Source organism: Saccopteryx leptura, chromosome 1 (genome assembly GCF_036850995.1).
Source record: "Saccopteryx leptura isolate mSacLep1 chromosome 1, mSacLep1_pri_phased_curated, whole genome shotgun sequence".
Taxonomy (NCBI): domain Eukaryota; kingdom Metazoa; phylum Chordata; class Mammalia; order Chiroptera; family Emballonuridae; genus Saccopteryx; species Saccopteryx leptura.
The window spans coordinates 258449089-258476319 of NC_089503.1; the positions used below are offsets into that span (position 1 = coordinate 258449089).

A 27231-nucleotide genomic window follows, 5' to 3' on the forward strand; every position below is an offset into this window, starting at 1 on the left:
TTCAAATCTGGGTTGGATTCCCTGTAGTGAATTTTTTTTCATGTCAGTTATACTTTTTAGCTCCAGAATTTTTTTCAGTTTTCTATATCCTTTTGTTAATTGTTAAAAGTTTTTTTATGTGTTAATTTTAGTGACAGAGGAAGGGAGAGAGACAGAGACAGAGACAGGAACATTGATTTATTCCTGTATGTGCCTGCCTGGGGATAGAATTGGCAACCTCTGTGCTTTGCAACGACTCTCTAACCAACTGAACCATCTAGCCGGGGCTGTTATTTCCATTTGTCAACACACTATTTCCTTAACTTTATCCACATCTTCCTTTAGGTATTTTTTTTAGCATCTTGCAGTTAGTTAAGTCTTTGTCTAATAGATCTGCCATCAGATCTTTTTCATGAATAGTTTGTTGATTTAATTTTTGCCTTTAAATGAGCCACACTTTCCTATTTATTTGTATGTCTTGTGGTTATTTATTAAGCACTGGACATTAAATCTACTAGTGTGGTAATGCAAGAAATCAGATTCTAGTCTGACCAGGTAGTGGCGCAGTGGATAGTGTTGGACTGGGTTGCAGAGGACCCAGGTTTGAAACCCAGATTCTATTCCTCCCCCAGTGTTTGTTAATTTATGGGTTTTTTTGTTTTGATATTTTGATTGATTTTTGCAGGCTGTCTCTGTGCCAAGGGTCAGCCTGAGGTGTAAACCTAAGGTCTTCTCAGGTCTTTTCTGAGTCTCTGGGCATGTGAGGTCACTTCCTAATTTTTCCCTGCATATGCAGTTAAAAAAAAAAACTTTCCTAGTCTTTAATGTCTGGCTTCCTAAGGGGAAAAGGTGAAAAATTAGGGGGCAGAGGAGAAGGGTGCTGGCTTTTTAATTCCCCTGGAAGTCACTTTGGCTGGAGGGGGAGAGGGTTACAACAATGAGGGAAGATACAACAGAAACGGCTGCCCATCTCTTTGTCTGTACCTTTGCAATCAGAAGCAGCAGTGATTAGAGCTCAGAACCCTGATATTTGGAGGACAGAGTCCTTCATGCTCACCCTGGCTCCTGCAAGCTGTAAGTTGCTCCGGGAACACTGTACAGCTGTCCGTGGCTAGAGGTGGAAAATAGGTAAGGTAGGTGCTACTGTGCTGAAACGGACTAAAATTAACCTTCCAGTCTTCTCCTGGAAGTTGTAACCCTTCCACAGATTAGAGTACTAAAATATTTAAATCTGGCAGATTTTGCCAGTACAATTATTGTCTATTCCTGCTTTGCCATCTTCCCAGATTCCTCAAGCTTTATTTTTAAGATTTTATTTTTTAGAGAGGGGAGAGAGAGAGAAAGAGAGACAGAGAGAAGGTGGGGAGGAGCAGGAAGCATCAACTCCCATAGGTGCCTTGACCAGGCAAGCCCAGGGTTTTGAAACAGCAACTTCAGCATTCCAGGCCGATGCTTTATTCCCTTTGCCACCACAGGTCAAACAATTCCTAAAGCTTTTGATCCACACATTTCAGTTATGTCCAGTTCCTGTGGCCCAACATGGTCGCTTCCCATTCCAGCACAAATTTTAATCAAGTTCCCATTGTGCCAGGAGTCATATAATGTACTCCAGGGTTAGCAAGTCTTTTCTGTAAGGGGCAAGACAATAAATGTTTTTGGCTATAGGGGCCATCTTGTCTGTTAACAATGACTCAAATCTGCCATTGCTGCTTGAAAGCAGCTCTAGACAAAATGCAAATGAACTGAGTGAGGCTGTATTCCAGTAAGACTCCATTTGTAGAACTAAAATTTGAATTTCCTATCATTTTCATGTAAAAAATATTATCCTTCTTAGGGTTTTTCAATTATTCAAAAATGTTAAAACCCATTCTCAGCTCATGGGTTGATTTGGTCCAGGAGCAAGGTTTTCTGACTCCTGATATAGTCATAATACTTGGGTCTACATTAACACTAAATAAGTAACTTTCTCAAAAGCATAATAGAATGATACAGTTGCCTTTTTATAATATGAAATAGATTTAACAGTACCAAAAACTTCTGGTCAGATAAAGTAGTGCTAGTATTTTAGCAGTCTTAGTATAAGGATCCTATACAGCAGTGGTCCCCAACCCCCGGGCTGCGGACAGTACCGGTCCGTGGGCCATTTGGTACCGGTCCGCAGAGAAAGAATAAATAACTTACATTATTTCCGTTTTATTTATATTTAAGTCTGAACGATGTTTTATTTTTAAAATATGGCCAGATTCCCTCTGTTACATCCGTCTAAGAGTCACTCTTGACTCTTGTCTCGGTCACACGTGATACATTTATCCATCCCACCCTAAAGGCCGGTCCATGAAAATATTTTCTGACATTAAACCGGTCCTGGCCCAAAAAAAGTTGGGGACCACTGCTATACAGTAAAAGAGTTTTCTTTTTTTTTTTTAAGTAGGGAGAGAGACAGACAGGAACGGAGAGATGAGAAGCATCAACTCATAGCTGTGGCAGTTTAGTTGTTCATTGATTACTTCTCATATGTACCTTGACCAGAGGGCTCCAGCCAAGCCAGTGACTCCTTGCTCAAGCTGGCAACCTTGGGGTTTCAAACTTGGGAATCTCAGGTCAATTCTCTATCTATCCACTGTGCTGTCACTGGTCAGACATGGAAGGGGTTTCAAAGTCACCAGGAATGGTTGCATTATACCACCTGAACTCACCAAACATAATATAGTACTGGGATTTTCCACTCAAGTTCTTCTGATCTATATCCGCAGGGAAGACCTTAATGTAGCCCCCTCCACAGTCCATCTTCTGCTCATGTTTCACTGTGTACTGAATGACCAGCGTCTTCCCTTTATTGCTAAATGGTTTAAACCGTGCAGAGATGGCATAGAATCGGCCATTTTGAGTGGTTTGCAGACCTTCAAACAAAAAACACCCATGAAAGATTAGGAATGACATGGTACTCAGTGATACGGGGAATTAAATGATTGTCTTTCCCCTATTCCCAATAAACCTAACCAATTACATCCATTCAGTGCCTATTGCCCAGTTGTACAATAATAAATAATGGGCATACCACTAACAGGTCTCTGATGCCACAGAACTCAGACGTTTTTGTACTTAATATACCACTGCTATGTCTTGTTACAAAAACACTTCAGCTCTGAAAGACACTTATGCATTCTAATTATAAATAATAAGTTAATTTTACTTCTATTCATCTCTCAAGGGGTGGGAATATACAAGGAAGGTTGTATAGCAACTAAATTAAAAAAACAAAGCATTCTACTTTTTCCTTAATTCTCATCTTAAAACATAACAGATGGAGGACAGAGTGCCAATCTGTAAAAAAGGCTTCACTGCACTGGGTGAGCTGACTTGTGGGCATCCTGATGGCTCTTTTTATAAAGATACTATCCTTTGTCACGTGAATCATCTATTTGCTTTATAAATTTAGGTGTTCACCTTGAATCCAAAATCCTCTTTTCAGAAGCCACGAGGTCCTGTGCCAAATCTTTATACTAAAAACAGAGCCAGTCTTATTATAACCTACCCTTCCTTGCTCCATACACTGACCCCCTAGCTGACTATGCTGAGAGTCATCATAAATGAACTTGGCATTTGTATCAATTGGTCCTGAACTCATGGCTGTACTCTCTACTATCACACCTCTTGTTGTGTTCTTCATTCTTTCCTTACCTTTCCCTTTCTTTTTTTTTAAAGTGAGAAGCAGGGAGGCAGAGATACTGACTCCCTCGTGCACCCTGACCGGGATCCACCCAGCAAGCCCCTTATGGGGGCTCTGCCCATCTGGGGCAACTGTTCCATTGCTTGGCTACCGAGCTATTTTAGTGCCTGAGGGGAGGCATGGAGCCATCCTTAGTGCCCAGGGCCAACTTGCTCCAACCGGGCCACGGCTGCGGGAAGAAAAGAGAAAAGGAAAGGGGTGGAGTTGCTTCTCCTGTGTGCCCTGACAGGGAATGGAACCTGGGACAATCACACGCTGGGCTGATGTTCTACCACTGAGCCAGCTGGCCAGGGTCACCTTTCCTTTTCTCAGGGGATTTGTAGCTACCCCACCTCCCACCTCCTCTGGCCCCTTCCATTAGGCAATTCTGAAGGCCATATGATTCACCATCTCCCTCTATGTCTTATCACCACCCTCCTCAGCCACCCCCATGGTCTCTCACTACCTTCTATTTCTGACTAAATGCTATTTCTTTTTCCAATAATGGCTTCCATGTCATGGTCTCAGGAGACCACAACAGGAGGAGCCAAATTAATTGCTACGCTCAGTGTCTTGTCCATGTCTGCACTCAGTAGACATGTGCTGGAGTGATGAAATGCACAGAATCTTAGGATTCCAGATTGGAGGAAGGTAAACCACTGTGGGGAAAAAAACCCAAGTGACTCTAAATGGGAACCCCTGTCCTTGGACAAGTTTCATAGAGTCACCTGTTTGTTTTCAATCTATTTTTGTCATATAGTCTGAATTCTGATCAACTCTTCAGATCAATGTATAACTTAGAAAACAATGCATATGCAGTTAAAAACCAGAGGCTGCCAGACAGGGCAACATTGGAGCAGGGCAAAGACAAAGGTTGAATGAATGGAAGGTGGTGAAGAGGTAAGTTTTTCCTCTAAATCAGGGGTAGGCAAACTTTTTCTGTATGGTCAAAGAATAAATATTTTAGACTTTGTTGGCCATTTGCTCTATGTCCCAACTACTCAATTCTGGCTTGCAGTATGAAACCAGCTACAGATTGTATGCAAATAAATGAGCATGGTTGTGTTCCATTAAAACTTTATTTATGGACACTGACATTTCACTGAATTTTTATATCATTTTTATGTGCCACTAATTACTATTTCCCTTTTGATTTCCCCCCAACAACTAAAAAGGGTAAAAACTATTCTCAGTACAAAAGAAAAAAGAAAAAAAACCCAGACAGTAGATGAGTTGTATTTTGCCCACCTTTGATTATCAGGAATGAGAAGAAAACAGGGTGGAGGTTATCCCTGGAACCGGGACTTGTAGGGTAGGGATATAAGGAAGGCCCCAGGGGCCAAAAATGTTCCTTAGCTTGACCTTTTTGTACAAATGTAAACGTTTATCCTGTTGTACCCCTTAAGATCTGTACACTTGACAGCATTTAATTCTTACCTCATTTCCTTCCTTCTTAAAATAAAAATGAGAAGTTTGGAGGTTTTTTTCCTCTACAGCGAAAAGGCCCTTTGGCTTTCCCTAGTGCATACAAAGCAGGGTGTTCTGGGCAAGTAAAAAAAGAGAAAAAATACCCCAGACCCAACTGGAGCTTTAATTATCTCTCCTGTGAAGGGGAGTAAGAGGTGTTAGGGGTGAGCCACACCTACCTTGAAAGACTGCTATGGGGCTTTAACATTTAATTTATTTTCTAGGAATCCTAAACTAACCTTTGTCTTTCTCCTTATGGCCATAAAATTTCCCCGAAGAGAGTCTAAAATGTCCAAATTGGGAGTCATTAGTGGATTGCACCCATCTGTTTCTCCAACGCTCTGTAGGGGGGAAACAACATCGGTTAGGGCTGAAAACTTAACCACAGCCCACTCCTCGGCGATGCGCCGGGCACAAACGCGACGTGTGCCATCCGTTGGGCAGCAGGGAATGGAGGAGCTTACGGCCCCGCCAACATGGGCGTCGCCTCTTCACCTCCGTCTAGAAACTGCTCCTGGAAGTAGACGGTGGCTAGCGTCATCCGCCACACACAGACGCCGCACACCAGGACCCTCGCTGCGGCCATGGAAAGCGCACCACGACTCTTGAAATGCCCCTTTGCTCCCAGCAGCATCTGCGGTGGGCCGAGGCCGTCCCGGGACTACAACTCCCGTCACACCTCGCGCTTGTGATCCGAGGCATCACTGGTCTCCAGTGCGTGATTGTGTCACACCCAAGACGCCTCGCGATTGTGACCCGAGACACTATTGGTTCCCTGGGGCGCGGGGCGCGCCGGGAGAGGTAGTCTTTTCCGTTCTGGAGCGGTTGCTGGGGGCAACCGTCCTGGGCGGTCTGAGCACCAAAACCGAGAGCGGCGTCCGCCTGTGTGAATGGACCAAGTGAGAGAAGGTTGGCAGGGTTGACTGGGAGGCGGCGGGTTTAGGAGAAAAGTTGCGGGGAAACCAGGCGCGCTCTGGGAGCGTGGCGGGAGGGGAGCTTCTCGCCCGCGCCTGATGCGCTAGTTTCCTGTCTGGATCCACTCGGGAGTGAGGTCTGATTGTGGGTCGCTCCAGGACTGGGGAAAGACTTCGGTGGTCTGAGGGGCTTAATCAAAATTTGATTTTTTATTTTTAACAGTTTTATGAGGATTCATCTACATACCATACAGTTAATGCCTTTTAAGTGTACAATTACATTATTTTTAGTAAATTTTCCAAGTGGTGTAGCCATCACCACAATCCAACTGTAGAACTTTGCATCACTCCAAGGAGATGGATCCCTCCCACTCCCTGCCCCAGGCAACCACTACTGTGCTTTCTGAATTTATAGATTTGCCTTTTCTGGACAGTCCTTATAATTGGAATTATAAATTGTGTGGTATTTTACGAGTAGCTATTTACACTTACTGTAATGTGTTTGAGATGTGTCTATTATGTGCATTGATATTTGTTTTTTCTTACTGCTGCATAGTATTTCATTGTATGAATAGACCTCATTTCTCATCCATGTTCTAGTTAATGGACATTTGATTGTTTTCACTTCTTATCTATTAATAATAACTGTTATGAATATTTGCATTTATTTTATTTATCTTGGACCACGTGGAATAGAATTGCTGGATCATTTGGTAACTATGGTTAACCTTTTGAGGAACTACCAGACTGTATTCTAAATTGGTGAGTGCATTTTACAAGCCCTCCCTCCCAACAGTGTGTGAGGGTTTCAGTTTCTTCACTTCTTCCCCAGTGCGTGCTATTATTTATATTTTTTGGTTATAACCATCCTAGTGGTTGTGAAGTGGATCTCATGGTAGTTTTGATTTACATTTCCCTAATGCCTAATGATATTGAACATCTTTTTATGGGCTTATTGACAGTTTGTGTATCCTCATTTGATGAAATGCCTGTTTATGACCTTTGCCTATTAACTTAATTTATTTAAATTGTATTTTAAGTGTCTTTTTTTAGTTATGGTAATGTATATAATGTAAAAGTTGTCATTTTAATCATTTTTACATTTATTTATTAATTTATTTATTTGTATTTTTCTGAAGCTAGAAGCGGGGAGGCAGTCAGACAGACTCCCTGGTGTGCCCGACCGGGATCCACCCGGCATGCCCACCAGGGGCTGATGCTCTGCCCATCTAGGGCATTGCTCCTCTACAGCCAGAGCCATTCTAGCGCCTGCAGCGAAGGCCATGGAGCCGTCCTCAGCATCCAGGCCAACCTTACTCCAATGGAGCCTTGGCTGCGGGAGAGGAAGAAGGAGACAGAGAGGAAGGAGAGGGGGAAGAGTGGAGAAGCAGATGGGGGTGCTTCTCCTGTGTGCCCTGGCCGGGAATTGAACCTGGGACTTCCACATGGGCCAACGCTCTACCGCTGAGCCAACGGGCCAGGGCCTACATTGATTTGTTTTTATACCTAGGGAAAATTTCAAAACTACATGCCAGAAACCTGGCCTAGTGGCAGGGCCTCCCCTCTGACCCATAGAATGGCGTGGACTGAGTCATCTCCTGAGCCTCAGGTACAAAAATGTTGATAAAGCGCCTGACCTGTGGTGGTGCAGTGAATAAAGCATTGACCTGGAACACTGAGGTTGCCGGTTTGAAACCCTGGGCTTGCCTGGTTAAGGCACATATGGGAATTGATGCTTCCTGTTCTTCCCTACCCACTCTCTTTCTCTCCTCTTTCAAATGAAAAAAAAAAAGCTTAAAAAATAAAGATAGCTGTTGACATTTCAGCACAGTATAGAGATGATGCACAGTTCTGCATCTTTTCTTCCTCAAGTATTATACTGGAGACATTATTATGCACATAGATCTTCCTCATTCCTTCCCACCACTCCTTTTAATGGCTGTATGGTATTCTATTATCTGAATGCCATCTCCTGGGCTTTACTGGTCTCTATGGATGCGTTTGGGTTTCTGATGAGTACAAATAATGCTTCTGTGACAGTCCTTGAATACCTCTCTGTGCACATTTGAAAATGTAATTGTAGGTAAATTCCCAGACATGGAATTTCTGGGTCATGAGGTTAATGTAGTTCGTGTTTTCACTGCTCTTGTTGACTTTCTTGCTAAAGGGCTGCAGCAAATGCACACCCACCCATGCCGTATTTATCCATCTTTTTAAGTCTTGAAAATCTTTTGAAATCCTTGTAAATCTTTTTTTTAAAAATTATTGATTAGAGAGAGAGGGAGAGAGAGAGAAATGGCGATCTGTTGTGTTAGAAATGAAATTAAGCAAGACTCGTGGAGACAAAATACCTTGGCAAGACAACTTTAATATCTTCCGCAGAAGGGCCCTGGCCGGTTGGCTCAGCGGTAGAGCGTCGGCCTGGCGTGCGGGGGACCCGGGTTCGATTCCCGGCCAGGGCACATAGGAGAAGCGCCCATTTGCTTCTCCACCCCCCCCCCTTCCTCTCTGTCTCTCTCTTCCCCTCCTGCAGCCAAGGCTCCATTGGAGCAAAGATGGCCCGGGCGCTGGGGATGGCTCCTTGGCCTCTGCCCCAGGCGCTAGAGTGGCTCTGGTCGCAATAGATCGACGCCCCGGAGGGGCAGAGCATCGCCCCCTGGTGGGCAGAGCGTTGCCCCTGGTGGGCGTGCCGGGTGGATCCTGGTCGGGCGCACGCGGGAGTCTGTCTGACTGTCTCTCCCCGTTTCCAGCTTCAGAAGAAAGAAGAAAAAAAAAATATATCTTCCGCAGAAGGGCGTGCTGCTGCTCTTGAAACTCAGCCAGCAAGCGTGTGGGCAGAGGGCAAATTCTGTTTTTATCCCTAACGGAGGCGCTAGGATGCTGGGTCTTGCTCCATTGGCTCGAGTGTTGACCGTACAATCTTATTTTTTTTGATTGGCTAGTTTAAATGGCTGTGCCAAGGTGGACGGGAGAGATGGGGATATCATTAACTTGGTAAGGGGGTTGGAATGGTTGGAAACAACCAGTTGACTGGACATAGGGGGCTGGGGGATTGGTAAAAAAGTTAGCTATTTCTCATTCTATTCCTCCGTCAGAGGAATCCAGATGAAGGGGCTTGGGAATTAGTTGAAGAAAAGAACCCAAGTTAAACATTTCCTTCAATACCCCCTATTCTTTTTAAAGATTTTTTAAAGACTTTATTTATTCAATTTTCAGAGAAGAGAGAGAGAGAGAGAGAGAGAGAGAAGGAGGAGGAACAGGAAGCATCAAGTTCCCATATATGCCTTGACCAGGCAAGCCCAGGGTTTCGAACCGGCGACCTCAGTGTTCCAGATCGACGCTTTATCCCATTGCGCCACCACAGGTCGGGCTGTACCCCCTATTCTTTATACATTTTCATTTTTTCTTCAAATCCGGTGAGCAGACGTTGGCTCTGATCATCGGTGTTCATTACTAGCATCTGGTTAGTGTAAGGGGGAGGGCTCTGCTTGGTTATGGCCGTCTCAGTCAGTCTCTGAATTAGGCCTCAAACACATGGGACGATGCAACATCCTGTAAGAATCAAAACTCCAACAATTACCAGGGAGGTAAATACAGAGGTCATTAATCCTTTCCATTTTCTGAACTATTGTTCCATTAAATCAGTGAAGGGGTCATTTATACCTGAGTTTTCTTTTTTTCTTTTTGTGACAGAGGGAGAGACAGATAGGGAAAGAGTGACAGGAAGGAAGAGATGAGAAGCTTCAATTCTTTGTTGTGGCACCTTAGTTGTTCATTGATTTTCTTTTTCATATATGCCTTGACCGGGGCGGGAGGGGGGCAGCTACAGCAGACTGAGTGACCCCTTGCTCAAGCCAATGACTTTAGGTTCAAGCTGGTGAGCTTTGCTCAAACCAGATGAGCCCACGCTCAAGTCGGCGACCTCAGGGTTTCAAACCAGGGTCCTCTGAGTCCCAGTCCGACGCTCTATCTCAGTGGTAGTCAACCTGGTCCCTACTGCCCACTAGTGGGCGTTCCAGCTTTCATGGTGGGCGGTAGCAGAGCAACCAAAGTATAAATAAAAAGATAGATTTAACTATAGTAAGGTGTTTTATAAAGATTTATTCTGCCAAACAGCGAAAATTCAACATAAAGTACTTGGTAAGTAATTATTATTTATATGCTTTAACTTGCTGTAGCTCAGCTTTATAAATTTTATAAAGTAAAGTTACTTCCCTACTTTATAAATCACCATTAATGTGGAACCGGTGGGTGGTTAGAAAATTTTACTACCAACAGAGATACAAAAGTGCACGGTAGGTATAAAAAGGTTGACTACCCCCGCTTTATCCACTGCACCACTGCCTGGTTGGGCTATACTTGAGTTTTTGGGTAACTCATCTGCCGGGATGGTCAGTCCATGGAAGGCTTTGGCTGTTTGGGATTGTGTTATTGGGATGTAGGTACAACATCGGGTTTCATTATAACACACACCCCGCTCTTCTCTGCTAGCGTCATATCTAAAGCTAGTCTGTTTCCCCAGGCCATTCGGCTGGTAGGGCCAAGTTGCTGTGCTCTTCCCTTAATCTCATCTCTAATGTAATTGACAAATCTCTGTTGGTAATAATATATATAGTTTATCTAATCAACATTCTTGTTTATAGTTACCTACCAGAATAAGGATGATTCAAATCCAGCTGCAATTTGAGTCCATGCCTTAAGCTCATTAGGACAAGTAAGGAGGGCAGGCAGGGGAAGTGAATGCCAGGCTAAAAGGAATGGCCAATTGTATTAGGGAGCAAATGCCGCCCTAGTTGACGGGTAGAGTCTCATAGATTTTTGTCCCACAATATTACCAGACATCAGCGCTGAGGATGATAAGGGCAGATTGGTTTGTCAGCCCTGTGAGCAGTCATCTTTTACTGTACTGAGTTAGATTTCCTGCAAAGGTCAAATTGCCCCCCACCTTGAGAGGCACAAAGAGAAATTGACCATAGGAATAGGCATTCTTTTTTAAAATTTTTATAGTTTTATTTAGACAATTTTATTTATTTATTTATTTTTCTGAAGTTGGAAATGGGGAGGCAGTCAGACAGACTCCTGCATGCACCCGACCGGGATCCACCTGGCATGCTCACCAGGGGGCAATGCTCTGCCCATCTGGGGCGTCTCTCTGCTGCAACCAGAGCCATTCTAGCACCTGAGGCAGAGGCCATGGAGCCATCCTCAGCGCCCGGGCCAACTTTGTTCCAATGGAGTCTTGGCTACAGGAGGGAAGAGAGAGACAGAGAGGAAGGAGAGGGGAGGGGTGGAGAAGCAGATGGGCTCCTCTCCTGTGTGCCCTGGCCAGGAATCGAACCTGACACTCCTGCACGCCAGGCCGACGCTCTATCACTGAGCCAACCGGCCAGGGCCTAGTTTTATTTAGACATTTTAATGTGGTGATATTGGTCAACTAGAGCACATAGATTTAGAGAAAACATCTCCAGATCATTTTGACATTTGATTATGTTGTATACCCATCACCCAAAGTCAAATCGTCCTCCCTCACCCTTCATTTGGTTTTCTTTATGCTCCTCCCCTTCCTCTTCTACTTTCCCCCCTTCCCCTCCCCCTGATAACCACTGCAGTCTTATCTATGTCCATGAGTCTCAATTTTGTATTCCATCTATGTATGGAATCATACAGTTCTTAGTTTTTTCTGATTTACTTATTTCACTCCTTATAATGTTATCAAGGTCCATCCACATTGTTGTAAATGATCCTATGTCATCATTTCTTATGACTGAGTAGTATTCCATAGTATATATGTACCACATCTTCTTTATCCAATCTTCTATTGAAGGGCTTTTTGGTTCCATGTGTTGGCCACTGTGAACAATGCTGTGAGGATCATGAGGCTGCATGTGTCTTTATGTACCAATGTTTTTGGGGTTTTTTTTTGTATTTTTCTGAAGCTGGAAACGGGGAGGCAGTCAGACTCCCACATGCGCCCGACCGGGATCCACCCAGCACGCCCACCAGGGGGCGATGCTCTGCCCCTCCGGGGCGTTGCTCTGTCGCAACCAGAGCCACTCTAGCGCCTGGGGCAGAGGCCAAGGAGCCATCCCCAGCTCTCGGGCCATCTTTGCTCCAATGGAGCCTTGGCTGCGGGAGGGGAAGAGAGAGATAGAGAGGAAGGAGAGGGGGAGGGGTGGAGAAGCAGATGGGCGCCTCTCCTGTGTGCCCTGGCCGGGAATCGAACCTGGGACTTCCGCACACCAGGCCAACGCTCTACCACTGAGCCAACCAGCCAGGGCCCGTACCAATGTTTTTGAGTTTTGGGGGTATATACCCAGTAGAGGGATTGCTGGGTCATATGGTAGTTCTATGAATAGGCATTCTGATATCCCTTGGGAGCTGACCCACAGGGCCTTTGTCCTCGGGAAATAGCAGTGATAACTACCAGCATGACTTGTTTTGCCAGGCAGTGGCACTTTGGAGCAGGGCTACCATGCAGTTCATCCCATCAGGGTCCGAGGACCACCCAAGTGGAAATGGGCCTGACAGAGCCTCCAGTCTTCCTATAGCACAAACGTAACAGTTGCTTTTGTTTAGGGTGCTGACAGAATATTTGATCCATTCTACCCAGGCAGTTACATCTTGGTATCCTGTTTCTATTGCTAGGGTTTGTTTTAAATCCTTCACTTATACCATGGTTACTATATAGAGAGAGGCCTGGATCTCCACCCCCCTCCCCTTTCTCAGTTTCCAGTCCTAGTCTTTTTTTTTTTTTTTTTTTAATTGTTTTTTTTTTTTAAAGCTGGTGGGCCATCATCTTTTTTTTTTTTTTTGTATTTTTCTGAAGCTGGAAATGGGGAGAGACAGTCAGACAGACTCCCGCATGCGCCCGACCGGGATCCACCCGGCACGCCCACCAGGGGGCGACGCTCTGCCCACCAGGGGGTGATGCTCTGCCCCTCCGGGGCGTCGCTCTGCTGCGACCAGAGCCACTCTAGCGCCTGGGGCAGAGGCCAAGGAGCCATCCCCAGCGCCCGGGCCATCTTTGCTCCAATGGAGCCTTGGCTGCAGGAGGGGAAGAGAGAGACAGAGAGGAAGGGGGGGGGGTGGAGAAGCAAATGGGCGCTTCTCCTATGTGCCCTGGCCGGGAATCGAACCCGGGTCCCCCACACGCCAGGCCGACGCTGTACCGCTGAGCCAACCGGCCAGGGCCATCATCTTTATTTTTTACAGAAACAGAGAGAGAGTCAGAGAGAGGGATAGACAGGGACAGACAGACAGGAACGGAGAGAGATGAGAAGCATCAATCATTAGTTTTTCATTGCACATTGCAACACCTTAGTTGTTCATTGATTGCTTTCTCACATGTGCCTTGACCGTGGGCCTTCAGCAGACTGAGCAACCCCTTGCTGGAGCCAGTGACCTTGGGTCCAAGCTGGTGAGCTTTTGCTCAAACCAGATGAGCCCGCATTCAAGCTGGTGACCTCGGGATCTCGAACCTGGGTCCTTCCACATCCCAGTCCGACGCTCTATTCACTGCGCCACTGCCTGGTCAGGCTGGAGTCCTAGTCCTAATCTTACTGTAAATCTCTTCCTAATAAACTGGTCCTACCTCTAAGTTCACAATATGGGTGAGACCCATGGGAGTAGAAGAACCCCAGACCCCCTATTCTTCATCGAATGTCAGGAGGGGAAACAGGTTTTTCTCTTTATCCCATTCTGGGACTCTCTCTTAAAATGACCCAACTTTCTACATTTAAAACATTTGTTCTCTCCCTTCCCTCCTCCTTGTCCCTGTCGACTTGCTTTTTATTTTTTCCTTTCAAAAGTATCTCCATATCTTATACCTTCTATCATTAAAACCATACAATTTCTCGGCCCTGGCCGGTTGGCTCAGCGGTAGAGCGTCGGCCTGGCGTGCGGGGGACCCGGGTTCGATTCCCGGCCAGGGCACATAGGAGAAGCGCCCATTTGCTTCTCCACCCCTCCCCCTCCTTCCTCTCTGTCTCTCTCTTCCCCTCCCGCAGCCAAGGCTCCATTGGAGCAAAGATGGCCCCGGGCGCTGAGGATGGCTCCTTGGCCTCTGCCCCAGGCGCTAGAGTGGCTCTGGTTGTGGCAGAACAACGCCCCGGAGGGGCAGAGCATCGCCCCCTGGTGGGCAGAGCATCGCCCCTGGTGGGCGTGCTGGGTAGGTCCCGGTCGGGCGCATGCAGGAGTCTGTCTGACTGTCTCCCCATTTCCAGCTTCAGAAAAATACAAAAACAAACAAACAAACAAAACAACAACAACAAAAAACCCCATACAATTTCTCTACAATAAATTAGAATTCTCTTTCTAAAACCCTTAACTTTCAGTGAGGACTGTTAGTAATTAGCAATTTTAGATTGATACTTTTATGAACTGTGGAAAAAATAAGACGGCCATGGACTAAAACTGGTAAGCTCAGACGAGCCCTGCTCAATGGCCCTGCAAACTCAGAGTCCCAAAGTAAACACTCAGGGTGGTCTAAATCAAACCCTTCTAGCCATAGGTAGTTTATGGCAGGCAGTCATTTTCTAGGGAGGTATTCCCTCTCAACAAGGTCAATGCTCAAGCCTGTTTGTTGTCCTCTGCATCTAAGACAATATACTTGATAACATGTCTTTGAAAAGTGAGGGTCAATTTTTCCCCCACTAGGCCATACATCCCACCAGAGCAGGAGCCAAGAGACCCCGCATTGTTATCGTTATGTGAACCATTAACTGTTGACTGTCTTGTTCCTCCCCGTGTAAAAAAAATTTCAGCATAAATACTTTACTTTTTACTTAATCCTATTTTTAAATGTGAGATAACCCAAGTATTTCATTGTAGGTAAAGAGATTCAGAATTTGTCCCAGAGGATAAAGTATATTATCTACATATTGGGTTGGAGTGAAATCTCTGGAAAATTTTGCACTATTCAAGTCCTAATAGGTGGGACTCTTCATATACCTCTGGGACATTACTGTTCAACTAAACTTATAACCTTCCCAGGTGAAAGCAAAGAGGTGTTCCTGTACTTTTATTTTTCAGACATGCTCAGACAGGCACTACATGACTTTATTAATAATCATTGAGAAATATTAGCAATCCACAGGAATAGCAGGTCCTGTGGATTTGGAACCACAGGATGTCTGAGAATAAGTATTTTATTTATAGCTTTGAGATTCTGTATAAATCTATTTTACTGAGAAGCTAGAATTATAAGGACTTGTACCTAGAATTATAAATCCTCCTCTTAAGTAATATAATATAGTGGTCTTAATTCCAGCTACTAATGCATCATATCTTTTTTTTTTTTTTTTTTTTTTTTTACAGAGACAGAGTCAAAGAGAGGGATAGACAGACAGGAAGGGAGAGATGAGAAGCATCAATTATTAGTTTTTCGTTGCGCATTGCGACACCTTAGTTGTTCATTGATTGCTTTCTCATATGTGCCTTGACCGTGGGCCTTCAGCAGACCTAGTAACCCCTTGCTCAAGCCAGCGACCTTGGGCTCAAGCTGGTGAGCTTTTGTGCAAACCAGATGAGCCTGCGCTCAAGCTGGTGACCTCGGGGTCTTGAACCTGGGTCCTCAGCATCCCAGTCAGACACTGTATCCACTGCGCCACAGCCTGGTCAGGCCTAATGCATCATATCTTAAAGGATACTGGCAAATCTTGCCAGTATCTATACTGAAAAAGGCCTAAAGTTGCATTGGAATGTCCTGCAACAAACCTTCAGTCTCAAGATTATTTTTCTTTCATGGAAATTCCTTTAAAATTATTATTTTCCCAATTGGTGCAGTATTTGACTTCTAAATATATTTTATCCTATTAGATTAACTGGGGCAAACCTGATTAACAAAATATATATTGCCCTTCAATATTCCCTCATTGCAGGGGCAGATTTTGATTTATCATTGGTTGATTACATATTCCTACTATTCGCACATAAGCTTTACTTTGAAGTTACGAATAGATGAAATTTTTTTCTCAAAGAATTTATCTGTTCTTCCAGAAGCTTCTATTTCCAATCAATGTCTGCTTTACGTTGATTTAATATTAGCTTTAGAGCTGGCATTTTCTTTTTTCTTTTTTTTTTTTTAAGTATTTTGTATTTTTTCTTTACAGGGACAGAGAGAGAGAGAGGGATAGATAGGGACAGACAGACAGGAACGGAGAGAGATGAGAAGCATCAATCATCAGTTTTTCGTTGTGACACTAGTTGTTCATTGATTGCTTTCTTATATGTGCCTTGACCACGGGCCTTCAGCACACAGAGTAACCCCTTGCTTGAGCCAGCGACCTTGGGTCTAAGCTAGTGAGCATTTTTTATTTTGCTCAAGCCAGATGAGCCCGCGCTCAAGCTGGCAACCTTGGGGTCTCGAACCTGGGTCCTCGGCATCCCAGTCCAACGCCCTATCCACTGCGCCACCGCCTGGTCAGGCTTTTTTTTTTTTTTCCCATTTTTTTCCAAAGCTGGAAACAGGGAGGCAGTCAGACAGACTCCCGCATGCACCTGACCGAGATCCAACCGTCATGCCCACCAGGGGGCGATGCTCTGCCCCTCTGGGGCGTCGCTCTGTTGCATCCAGAGCCATTCTAGCACCTGAGGCAGAGGCCACAGAGCCATCCTCAGTGCCCGGGCCATCTTTTGCTCCAATGGAGCCTTGCTGCAGGAGGGGAAGAGAGAGACAGAGAGGAAGGAGAGGGGGAGGGGTGGAGAAGCAGATGGGCGCTTCTCCTGTGTGCCCTGGCCGGGAATCAAACCCAGGACTCCTGCACGCCAGTCCGATGCTCTACTGCTGAGCCAACTGGCCAGGGCCTAGAGCTGGCATTTTCTAATTGAGTGCGGAAAAAAAATCACTTAAGAGGGATCACAAGTTTCCCACTTTGGGCACTTCAAGCTGAAATTTTCCATTTCAGTGGACACTTGCAAGTTCACCTGCAGAATTATTAATGGGGGGCTGGTGTCCTTGGGGCTTGTTGACCTTAAAGGTATGATTTCCCATGTTAATTTTAGTTTTCTTTGTATATCTGCAGAGTCTGACCAAATTTCTAGGGATATTGTGTAGTGGGTTCAAGTGTGCTGCTTGTGGGTTGAGCTCCAAAGGAATTTTACCTCCCAAGTCATCTCAACCCTCTTACATGTCTCGGTTTCTCTCCCCGGCTGCCTAATACAGCCATGAGGACTCGGAACACTAGGTAACCAGCCTTCATGTGCACATCCCCAGATGAGTCAATTATTCAATTACAGGTGAATTTGGAAGTCCCTGTGGGGCAGCCTACATGTCATGAGGGATGCCCTCTCGACACCTCCACAGAGATTCTTAGTCACCTAGGAATACTCGATTCGGGCTAGACGGAGGAAGAGCCCCTTATCTTCAGAGCTGAACAAGTTCAGGCTCTCATTTATCCAGCAAAGGTTTTCTTTGTTCAGACTTAGTTAAGTAATTCCTTTTGGAAAAGGCCAAAATTAAAACCAGACATTCATTATTTATCCCCCTGTCCTGCCTTAACCTAGGTCCTCAAACCTTAACCTTTAAGTTCACTTTGAGTATTTCCAAAAACAGCTCAAATAAACTCATTAAAAAATATTTTTTTCCCTGGGCTGGCCCGGTCAAGACATATATGAGAAGCAACTACTATGAGTTGATGCTTTCCGGTTCTCCCCTTGCCTTTTCCTATTCTCTCTAAAATCAATAAATAAAATATTTAAAAAAAAAACTATATAAATTTTTTTACAGGTTTATAAGTTGTTTTACATTGACAGAACATATTTCATTAGCAAACAAACTTATATTTTCAACAGATATAACAGATTACAGGAACTTTTTGTAAACCCAGGCAAAAGAAACATTTTCTGTTAAGAACTTTAAAAGGCATTAATTAAATTAAACTAGTAGTAGTATTAAATGCTTTCTAGACCACCTGGTTAAAAAAAAATTCAGAATAACATATTTTATAGTGTTATTAATCGTTGCAGAGGAGGCAAAACTTCTTATCTGGCCTTGGGGGCCTACTGAGCCTCAGCTTGGACTTTAAAAGTGCCCTCTTTTCCTCTACACTGAGGTCCTGGCAGGACCCTCCCGTTCTCACAGATGTTAACTCCCCTGTTGTTCTCAGAACCACAAGTTTTTAGACCTCCAGAAAGAGGCTTTAAGATATTTAAATAACCTGTTTTCTTTTTTTTCTGAGTTTTACTGTCTGGAAAGAGGGGGTGAGATCTCTCTCCTACTTTGAATTATTAACTTATTTATTTTCCACATAGAATAGTAAGAATTTCAGACAGACAGACAGATGAGACAGACGAGGGCCCTCAAACAAATTGATTTCTCCTGGTTCACAGACCTGAGTAGTTTTACATACAGACAAGACAGTTACAGTACAGAGACATGAGCATGACACATAAACAAGTCTGATGAATCCTAATAGAGTTGCTACTTGGCCCTTAACTCTGAAGACAAAGAACACAGAGAACAGTAGTTAGTGCAGCAAGACCTTACAGAGTCCAGACCAAGAAACAAGTTTAGGATCCCAAATTCCATTCTATTTAAGTTTAAATGAGCACTCCTTACATTTTCTCATTTTAAAGCAACAATACCCAGAGTATTTGAATACAGGAATAAAACTATTTTATTTAGTGTAATGTTAGAGCTGGCATTTCCAGTTTTGCATGCAAGAACTTGATTTAGGCATCAAAAGAGTCAGCTAGGCTCTCCTAGGTAGATAGATTTCATTCATTGCTTATTTATTTATTTATTTATTATTTTTCTGAAGTTGGAAACGGGCAGACAGTCAGACAGATTCCCGCATGCGCCCGACCAGGATCCACCCGGCACGGCCACCAGGGGGCGATGCTCTGCCCATCTGGGGCATCGCTCTGTGGCAACCAGAGCCATTCTAGCGCCTGAAGCAGAGGCCACAGAGCCATCCTCAGTGCTTGGGCAACCTTTGCTCCCATGGAGCCCTGGCTGTGGGAGGGGAAGAGAGAGACAGAGAGGAAGGAGAGGGGGAGGGGTGGAGAAGCAGATGGGCGCTTCTCTTGTGTGCCCTGGCCAGGAATCAAACCCGGGACTCCTGCACACCAGGCCAACACTGTACCACTGAGCCAACCAGCCAGGGCCTCATTGCTTCTTTTTCCCAGTCGTTCAGGAATTATCATCCCAATAAGTGGGCATTTGGCCTGGTGAAACATTGTGAGGTATTTTTGTGTGTGTGTGTGTGTCTGGTACCATTTTTGTCTCTTGTTGCTATTTTAGAGGTACGACTTCCCATCCTAACTGTGTGTGGCTCCTGAGGGAGGCTCAACCCCTCTTACTGGAGGTTTCTTGCTTCCTGTTCCTGACTAAGGAGTACTACACCGCACTGCGGCTTTTCTTACCTTGGTCCCTGCTTGGAGTTCCCTGGTTGCCATGGTAACTTCTTTTAGGGCCCCTCCCTGCGTTGCCCAGAGTCCGGGTTTGTTCGCTGCCTGGGCTGAGCCCTGCTCCTAGCCGAGGGCCACCGCAATGGAGCAGCGGGATGGGTCTGTCTCTCAACAAAAGTCCTGGGACCCCTCCTGAGGTGAATGGCAGTCCCAGACGAGCCCCCAGATTGTTAGAGATGAAATTAAGCAAGACTCATGGAGACAAAATACCTTGGCAAGGCAACTTTAATGACTTTCGCAGAAGGACGTGCTGCTGCTCTTCAAAGCCAGCCAGCAAGAGCGCGGGCAGAGGGCAAATTCTGTTTTTATCCCTAACGCAGGCCCTAGGATGCTGAATCTTGCTCCATTTGCTGGAATGTTGGCCATACAATCTTGTTTTTTCCTGATTGGCTAGTTTAAATGGCCACACCAAGGTGGAAGGGAGAGATGGAGATCTTATTTACTAGGTAAGGGGGTTGAGGAATGATCGGAAACAACCAGATGACCGAACAAAGTGGGCTGGATGATTGGTAAACAAGTTAGCTATTTCTCATTCTATTCCCCAGTTGGAAGAATCCAAATGAAGGGGGTTGGGAATTAGTTGAAGAAAAGAACATGAGTTAAACATTTCCTTCAGTTGTTCCACTTTCGCATTGTTTTTTTAGAGAGATAGCCAGAGAAAGGGACAGACAGGGTCAGACAGACAGGAAGGGAGAGAGATGAGAAGCATCAACTTATAGTTGGTAGCACTTTAGTTGTTCATTGATTGCTTTCTCATATGTGCCTTGACTGGGGGGCTCCAGTCAAGCCAGTGACCTCTTGCTCAAGCCAGCAACTTTGGGCTTGAAGCCAGAGACCTTTGTGTTCAAGCCAGTGACCATGGGGTCATGTCTATGGTTCCACCCTCAAGCCAGTGACCCCACACTCAAGCTGGTTAGTCTGCACTCAAGCCAGTGGCCTCAGGATTTTAAACCTGGCTCCTGCAAGGTCAGCCGAAGGAGGACAATCAAGTTCAGGCAAGAAAAGTTTATTAGGGGGTCATCTGCCAAGCTGACTCCGAAGGCAGAGGTCAGAAACCAGTTAGTTCTCTAACAGGTTGGATTAAATAGGGGATTTGAGGGTGGGGCTGGCAGTCAGTTCTAGGGGGGGAGGATTAACTGTAAGTAAACTAGGGAACCTTCCATACCCAGGTTAGTCAGTCCTGATGTCTGGGGGGAGGTGATCTGGAATGTCCACTTTTTTTGTCTTTTTTTTATTATTATTTTAATTTGTGTTTACATAGATCAAGTGTCCCATCAAATATATCTTCCCCAAAACATAGTATCATTTACATTAGCACTGGAATGTCCAGTTTTTTAATGTCCCTTCATCTACTTAAGGGAGGAGGGGGTCATGGTCCCTGCCTGCAACCCTGTCATTCCAGCCTTTTGTTTTATGGTTGAGGGGCGATGATCATTTTTCTGTACCTGCTTCCTGCTGTCTAGGGGCAGCGAGTCATGGGAAGTAACGGCTGGCCTCGGGCTATGGTGGCGAAGTAGGGACTTTCTGGTAGGTGGCTTTGAGGATTCCAAGAGGGAGGGTATGGGGGCAAAGTATGCCTTTAAGGGTAAGGAGATAAGAAAGAATAGAGCATGCTGGAATCTCCATTCTATCTATTGGCAGATGGTAATCATAGTTAATCATGGCTCAGGCTGTTCTTTTTCTGGGATTTTAGTCAGTCTGACCTTGGTGGGCCTTTACGGTCAGCAGGCGTATCTGGGCAAATGATTCAGGTTTTTTGTCTTCTTTAATCTGGAAAGATGAAACCTGGAGGCCTTTCCTTGGAGTTTTGCAGCCGTGAGGGTGGTGAGGAGAACATTGGGATTCACTATGCTGGGTGGTAGAAGTAAATGTGTAACAGAAGTGGGCGAATCTGGCTGAGAAGCAGCAACAGGGCCCACTCTGAGGACAGGAAATGAAAGGAGAGAGAGGCTCTGAATTTGGAGAGTAGGTCCCAGCCTAAAATAGGCATAGGGCATTGAGGTATGAGGAGAAAAGGGTGTGCAAAGAGACACCGTGTATGAAACAAAGCAGTGGATCCGTGGCAAGCAGGGAGGAAATAAGACCATCAACACCCACAACAGAGATCTCTAAGGTATGAGCAGGACACAAATGTTCAGGCAAGGCAGAGTAAGTGGCCCCTGTATCTATAAGAAATGAGATCAGGCCTGACCAGGCGGTGGCACAGTGGATTGAGCATCAGACTGGGATGTGGAGGACCCAGGTTCGAGACCCCGATGTCGCCAGCTTGAGCGCGGGCTCATCTGGCTTGAGCAAAAAAAAAGCTCACCAGCTTGGACCCAAGGTCGCTGGCTCAAGCAAGGGGTTACTCGGACTGCTGTAGCCCCACGGTCAAGGCACATATGAGAAAGCAATCAATGAGCAACTAAGGTGTTGCAACAAAAAACTGATGATTGATGCTTCTCATCTCTCTGCATTCCTGTCTGTCCCTATCTATCCCTCTCTCTGACTCTCTCTCTGTCCCTGTAAAAAATTAAAAAAAAAAAAGAAATGAGATCAGCTTACCTGCTACTTGGATGGTTACCCTAGGCCTAGGCTCTTTGATGGTGAGGTGAGATGGGGCCAATGGCCCTGGGCACCTTCAGTCTTCAGTGGCAAGTCCCAGCAGGCTGAGCAAGGTTAGGTCAGAGGTGGGTGGGGTACGGCTGGAAGAGATTGAACCTTCCCTTAGAGGAGCGAGGGGGCAGTCTGTCTTCCAGTGACCCCTTTTTCCACAGTGAGGGCATGGCCCTGGTCGGGGCCAAGGAACCAGACTTTTTGCCCAATGATCTTCTTTTCCACACTTGAAGCAGGGCCCTGGTGGAGTCTTACGAGGCCCCTTATGTGGGTTGGAGCCTTTAAGGGCGTATGCCAAGAACTGGTATTCCCCCCCCCCCCCCCCGATCTCTGGGTTCTGTCTACCTTTTCCTTTTCCTTTATTATAGACCTTAAAAGCCATGCTCAGGAGATCTCGTTGAAGGGTTTGAGGGCCATCCTCTGCCTATTTAAGCTTTTTCTATATGTCAGATGTTGATTGGGAGATGAAATGAATGTTAAGAATTATGGCCCTTTTGACTGAATTTGAGTCAATTTTAGTATATTTTTGGAGTGCCTCCGTTAGACGGGACAGGAACTGGGCTGGATTTTCATCTGCTCATTGTGAAATTTCTTGGAGTTTTTTTGTAATTAACTGCCCTGTGAGGTCTTTTGGAGCCCTACTATTAAGCAGGCGACCATATGATTACAGAGGTCTCTGCCAGGTTTGTCAATTTGATAGTCCCCATTAGGGTCTTCCCGGGGAACCGCCGCTGCTCCCACAGGGTGTTGCCTGTCCATCCTGTGGAGGTCGTCAGCGTCAGCGTGTGCCTCTCAGCCAACCAGACTCGCTCCTCCTCGGGTAGTGAAGTGGAGGAGAAGATGATAGAGGTCATGCCAGGTCATAACACTGGGTTAGGTATTTATTTTATTTATTTATTTATTTATTTATTTATTTATTTATTTATTTATTTTTTACAGAGACAGTGAGTCAGAGAGAGGGACAGACAGACAGGAACGGAGAGAGATGAGAAGCATCAATCATTAGTTTTTCGTTGAGCATTGCAAAACCTTAGTTGTTCATTGATTGCTTTCTCATATGTGCCTTGACCGTGGGCCTTCAGCAGACCAAGTAACCCCTTGCTGGGGCCAGTGACCCTGGGTTCAAGCTGGTGGGCTTTTGCTCAAGCCGGATGAGCCCATGCTCAAGCTGGGGACCTCGGGGTCTCAAACCTCGGTCCGACGCTCTATCCACTGCGCCACCACCTGGTCAGGCTGGGTTAGGTATTTAAATTCCTTTACATAGGTGTCTGGGTCTGTGGAGAATGAGCCTAGTTTCTTCTCTATCTGTGACAGGTCCGAGAGGGAGAATGGGACATGGACCCTAACAATTCTCTTGGCGCCTGCTACCTTTTGGAGGGGGAAGAGGGGGGCTAGAGGGTCCTGGGGGTATGTTGCCTTGTACGGGAGCAAGTGTGGGGAGGGGAAGGGAGGTATGGGGGTCAGTATCTGATCCTGAGCTTGAATGATCCCCAGATGGTGGGGAGTTGTCAGCACACGGGGGAGGTAGAGAGGGAGCAGTCGGAGGGACAGTGTGATCAGCTGGATTGAAAGGAGAAGGGTCGGAATCTGCAGGAGGTGGAGGTTTGGAATGTGCTAAGAGGATTTGATAGGTGGAACAGGTTTGACAGAGAAAGAGAGAGAGAGAGACAAGAGCAGAGAGCAAAGACGGCCTTAACGTAGGGGATTTCCGACCACTTGTCATTGTGTTGACAGAAGTTATCAAGGTCTCGAAGTGTTTTAAAATCAAAAGTGCCATCTGACCGGGCGGTGGCGCAGTGGATAGAGCATCGGACTGGGATGCAGAGGACCCAGATTTGCAACCGCGAGGTTGCCAGCTTGAGCGCGGGTTCATCTGGTTTGAGCAAAAAGCTCACCAGCTTGAGCCCAAGGTCGCTGGCTCACTCAGTTTGCTGTGGCCCCCTGGTCAAGGCACATATGAGAAAGCAATTGTTGAACAACCAAGGTGCCACAATGAAGAATTGATGCTTCTCATCTCTCTCCCTTCCTGTCTTTCCCTCTCTCAGACTCTGTCTCTGTCACAAAATAAATAAAAAAATAAATAAATAAAATTAAAAAAAAAATCAAAAGTACCATTTTCAGGCCATTGAGACCCGTTACCTATTCAATATTGGGGCTATGCGGTACTACAGTTGTGAGGCTCCTATGATATGCAGTTAGAGGCTATGATGAGTGAGTGCCAGAAATCCTGGAAGGAGGAAGGGTCAAGGGGAGAGGTGTTCCTGTTCCTTAGCCAGTTTCTGAGAGTGAAAGCAAGGTTCACTCACAAATTGGGCACCCCAGATCTGTGAGGATCAGGCCTGAAGGCCCAGAGGGTCTTCTGACCTAGCGCTAGGACTTTGAGAGGCTGGGAGCTGAGAGAGAGGGAGAGAGAGAGTGAAGAGAGAGAGAGGAGAGACCCGAGAGCTAGGAGAACTCGTTACTCACTGTGACAGGAGGAATCGCCGGTGGTGTTCGCAGGGTCAGCAATGGCAGGGGTGGAAAGCCCGGGGAAGGGCGTCCTCTCGGCAGGTTCAGGAGAGGCAGCCAGAGGGTGGATCAAGCCCAGGGGAAGGGAAGCGGGAGAGAAGGGCGACCCAGCAGGTCCCAGCAGGCGCCCCTCCTGGGTTTCAGCACAAAAATGTAAGGTCAGCTGAAGGAGGACACCTGAATTCAGGCAAGAAAAGTTTATTAGGGGGTCATCCGCTGGGCTGACTCCTAAGGTGGAGGTCAGCAACCGGTTCTCTAACAGGTAGGGTTAAATAGGGGATTCGAGGGTGGGGGTTGGGAGTTGTTAGGGGGGCCAGGGGTGGGGGGTGGGGAGGGATTAACTGTAAGTAAGCTAGGGCAGTGGTCCCCAACCCCCTGGGCCGTGGACCGGTACTGGTCCGTGGGCCATTTGGTACCGGTCCGCAGAGAAAGAATAAATAACTTACATTATTTCTGTTTTATTTATATTCAAGTCTGAACGATGTTTTATTTTTTAAAAATGACCAGATTCCCTCTGTTACATCTGTCTAAGACTCACTCTTGACGCTTGTCTCAGTCACGTGATACATTTATCCGTCCCACCCTAAAGGCCAGTCCATGAAAATATTTTCTGATATTAAACCAGTTCGTGGCCCAAAAAAGGTTGGGGACCACTGAGCTAGGGGACCTTCCACACCTGGGTGAGTCAATCCGGATGCCTGGGGGAAGGTGATCTGGAATGTCCAGTTTTTGTAATGTCCCTTTGTCTACTTAACCTAGGAGGGGGTCATGGCCCCTGCCTGCACCCTATCAGGTCCTCAGTGTCCCAGGCTGACACTCTATCCACTGTGCCACCACCTGGTCAGACTGTTGATTGATTCTTGTATGTGCCTTGATTGGGGTTGAACCCATAACCTTGGGGTATTGGGATGACTCTCTAACCAACTGAGATATCTGGCCAGGGCAAGCAACCATTGTAAATCTTTCAGTGGGTCATTCCTCTTCTTTAGGAGCACACAGGAACTCAGATATGCTGAAAGTTCTGGCTCTTCCCCCCAGAAAAATGTACACAAGCCTGTGCATACAGCCTATGGCTGACATTGGTGGGGGGTCCTATGTCTGTTCATAGCTGTCCCCTCCTTCCAGGCAGCGGTTCTCACACTTTTTTTTTTTTTTTTTTTTTGTATTTTTCTGAAGCTGGAAACGGGGAGAGACAGTCAGACAGACTCCCACATGCACCCGACTGGGATCCACCCAGCACGCCCACCAGGGGGCGACGCTCTGCCCACCAGGGGGCGATGCTCTGCCCATCTGGGGCATCGCTCTGTTGCGACCAGAGCCACTCCAGCGCCTGGGGCAGAGGCCAAGGAGCCATCCCCAGCGCTCGGGCCATCTTTGCTCCAATGGAGCCTCGGCTGCGGGAGGGGAAGAGAGAGACAGAGAGGAAGGAGAGGGGTAGGGGTGGAGAAGCAGATGGGCGCCTCTCCTGTGTGCCCTGGCCGGGAATTGAACCCGCGACTTCTGCACACCAGGCCGACGCTCTACCACTGAGCCAACCGGCCAGGGCCACTCACACTTTAAGTGAAATAAGATTTTTTGGGAAGCTCAAACACAGATTGTGTTTTAACAGCTCTTTGTTAGAGAATTGAGGACAATTGCATAAAAGATAAGCCCCAACTGGAGTGTAGCTGGGAGCAGGACTCACTCACAGCAGAGGGGAGTAACTGGCGAGGCAGTGAAGCCCAGTCAGGGAGGGGGGTCTTTGGAATTGGACTTGAGCTTTGAATTTGGTTCAGGTGCTTACAGGCCACGTGACCTTGGCTGGTGACCTAACCTGGGGGGCTTTTATTTCCTCCCACTCCTGTGTGAAAGGGGGTTGACCATAAATAACTGACTCACAGGGTTGTATGAGGATTAAATGAGATAATGTAGCTCTGAGCAGAGTGCTAGGCACACTGTTGGAGGCTGAGAAGTTCTGGCTCTTAAGTTTTATATGTGAAGGAAATGTTTAACTCATGTTCTTTTCTTCAACTAATTCCCAACCCCCTTCATCTGGATTCCTCTGACCAGGGAATAGAATGAAAAATAGCTAACTTGTTTACCAATCCCCCAGCCCCCTATGTCCAGTCAACTGGTTGTTTCCGACCATTCCTCAACCCCCTTACCTAGTTAATGATGTCCCCATCTCTCCCGTCCACCTTGGTGCAGCCATTTAAACTAGCCAATTGAGAAAAAGTAAGATTGTACAGTCAACACTGCAGCCAATGGAGCAAGACCCAGCATCCTAGTGTCTGCGTTAGGAATAAAAACAGAATTTGCCCTCTGCCCGTGCGCTTGCTGGCTGGCTTTCAAAAGCAGCAGCACATCCTTCTGCAGAAGTTATTGAAGTTGCCTTGCTGAGGTATTTTGTCTTCCCGTATCTTGCTTAATCTCATCTCTAACATATGTAATGTCTCATTTAAGACCTGGCATTGGGCTTGACCTGTGGTGGTGCAGTGGATAAAGCATCGGCCAGGAATGCTGAGGTCACTGGTTTGAAACCCTGGGCTTACCTGGTCAAGGCACATTGGGAGTTGGTGCTTCCTGCTTCTCCCCCTGTTCTCTCTATCTCTTTCCTCTCTATCTCTCTGTCCTCTCTCTTTCTAATAAAAATTAATAAATTAGGCCCTGGCC

The 27231-nt window shown here is 46.1% G+C and overlaps 2 protein-coding genes across 6 annotated transcripts in view; one reads left to right on the top strand and one right to left on the bottom strand.

The window, feature by feature from the left end:
• CALR3 (calreticulin 3) overlaps positions 1-5801 on the bottom strand; it is a 29617-nt gene extending 23816 nt beyond the window's left edge. For 2 of the 3 annotated variants that reach the window (XM_066348851.1, XM_066348840.1), the window contains exons 1-3: positions 5651-5801; positions 5395-5496; positions 2676-2879 (exon numbers count right to left, since the gene is read on the bottom strand). In XM_066348851.1, the coding sequence (XP_066204948.1) occupies positions 2676-2879; positions 5395-5496; positions 5651-5789 (445 nt within the window). In that variant the 5' untranslated portion in view covers positions 5790-5801. The remainder of the gene's footprint in view (positions 1-2675; positions 2880-5394; positions 5497-5650) is intronic. The other variant, XM_066348860.1, reaches the window with a different exon arrangement.
• Positions 5802-5997: 196 nt separating this feature from the next.
• The window catches only part of C1H19orf44 (chromosome 1 C19orf44 homolog), a 41141-nt gene continuing 19907 nt past the window's right edge, over positions 5998-27231 (top strand). For all 3 annotated transcript variants that reach the window (XM_066348894.1, XM_066348902.1, XM_066348912.1), the window contains exon 1: positions 5998-6064. The gene's annotated coding sequence lies outside the window, so the exon portion shown is untranslated. The remainder of the gene's footprint in view (positions 6065-27231) is intronic.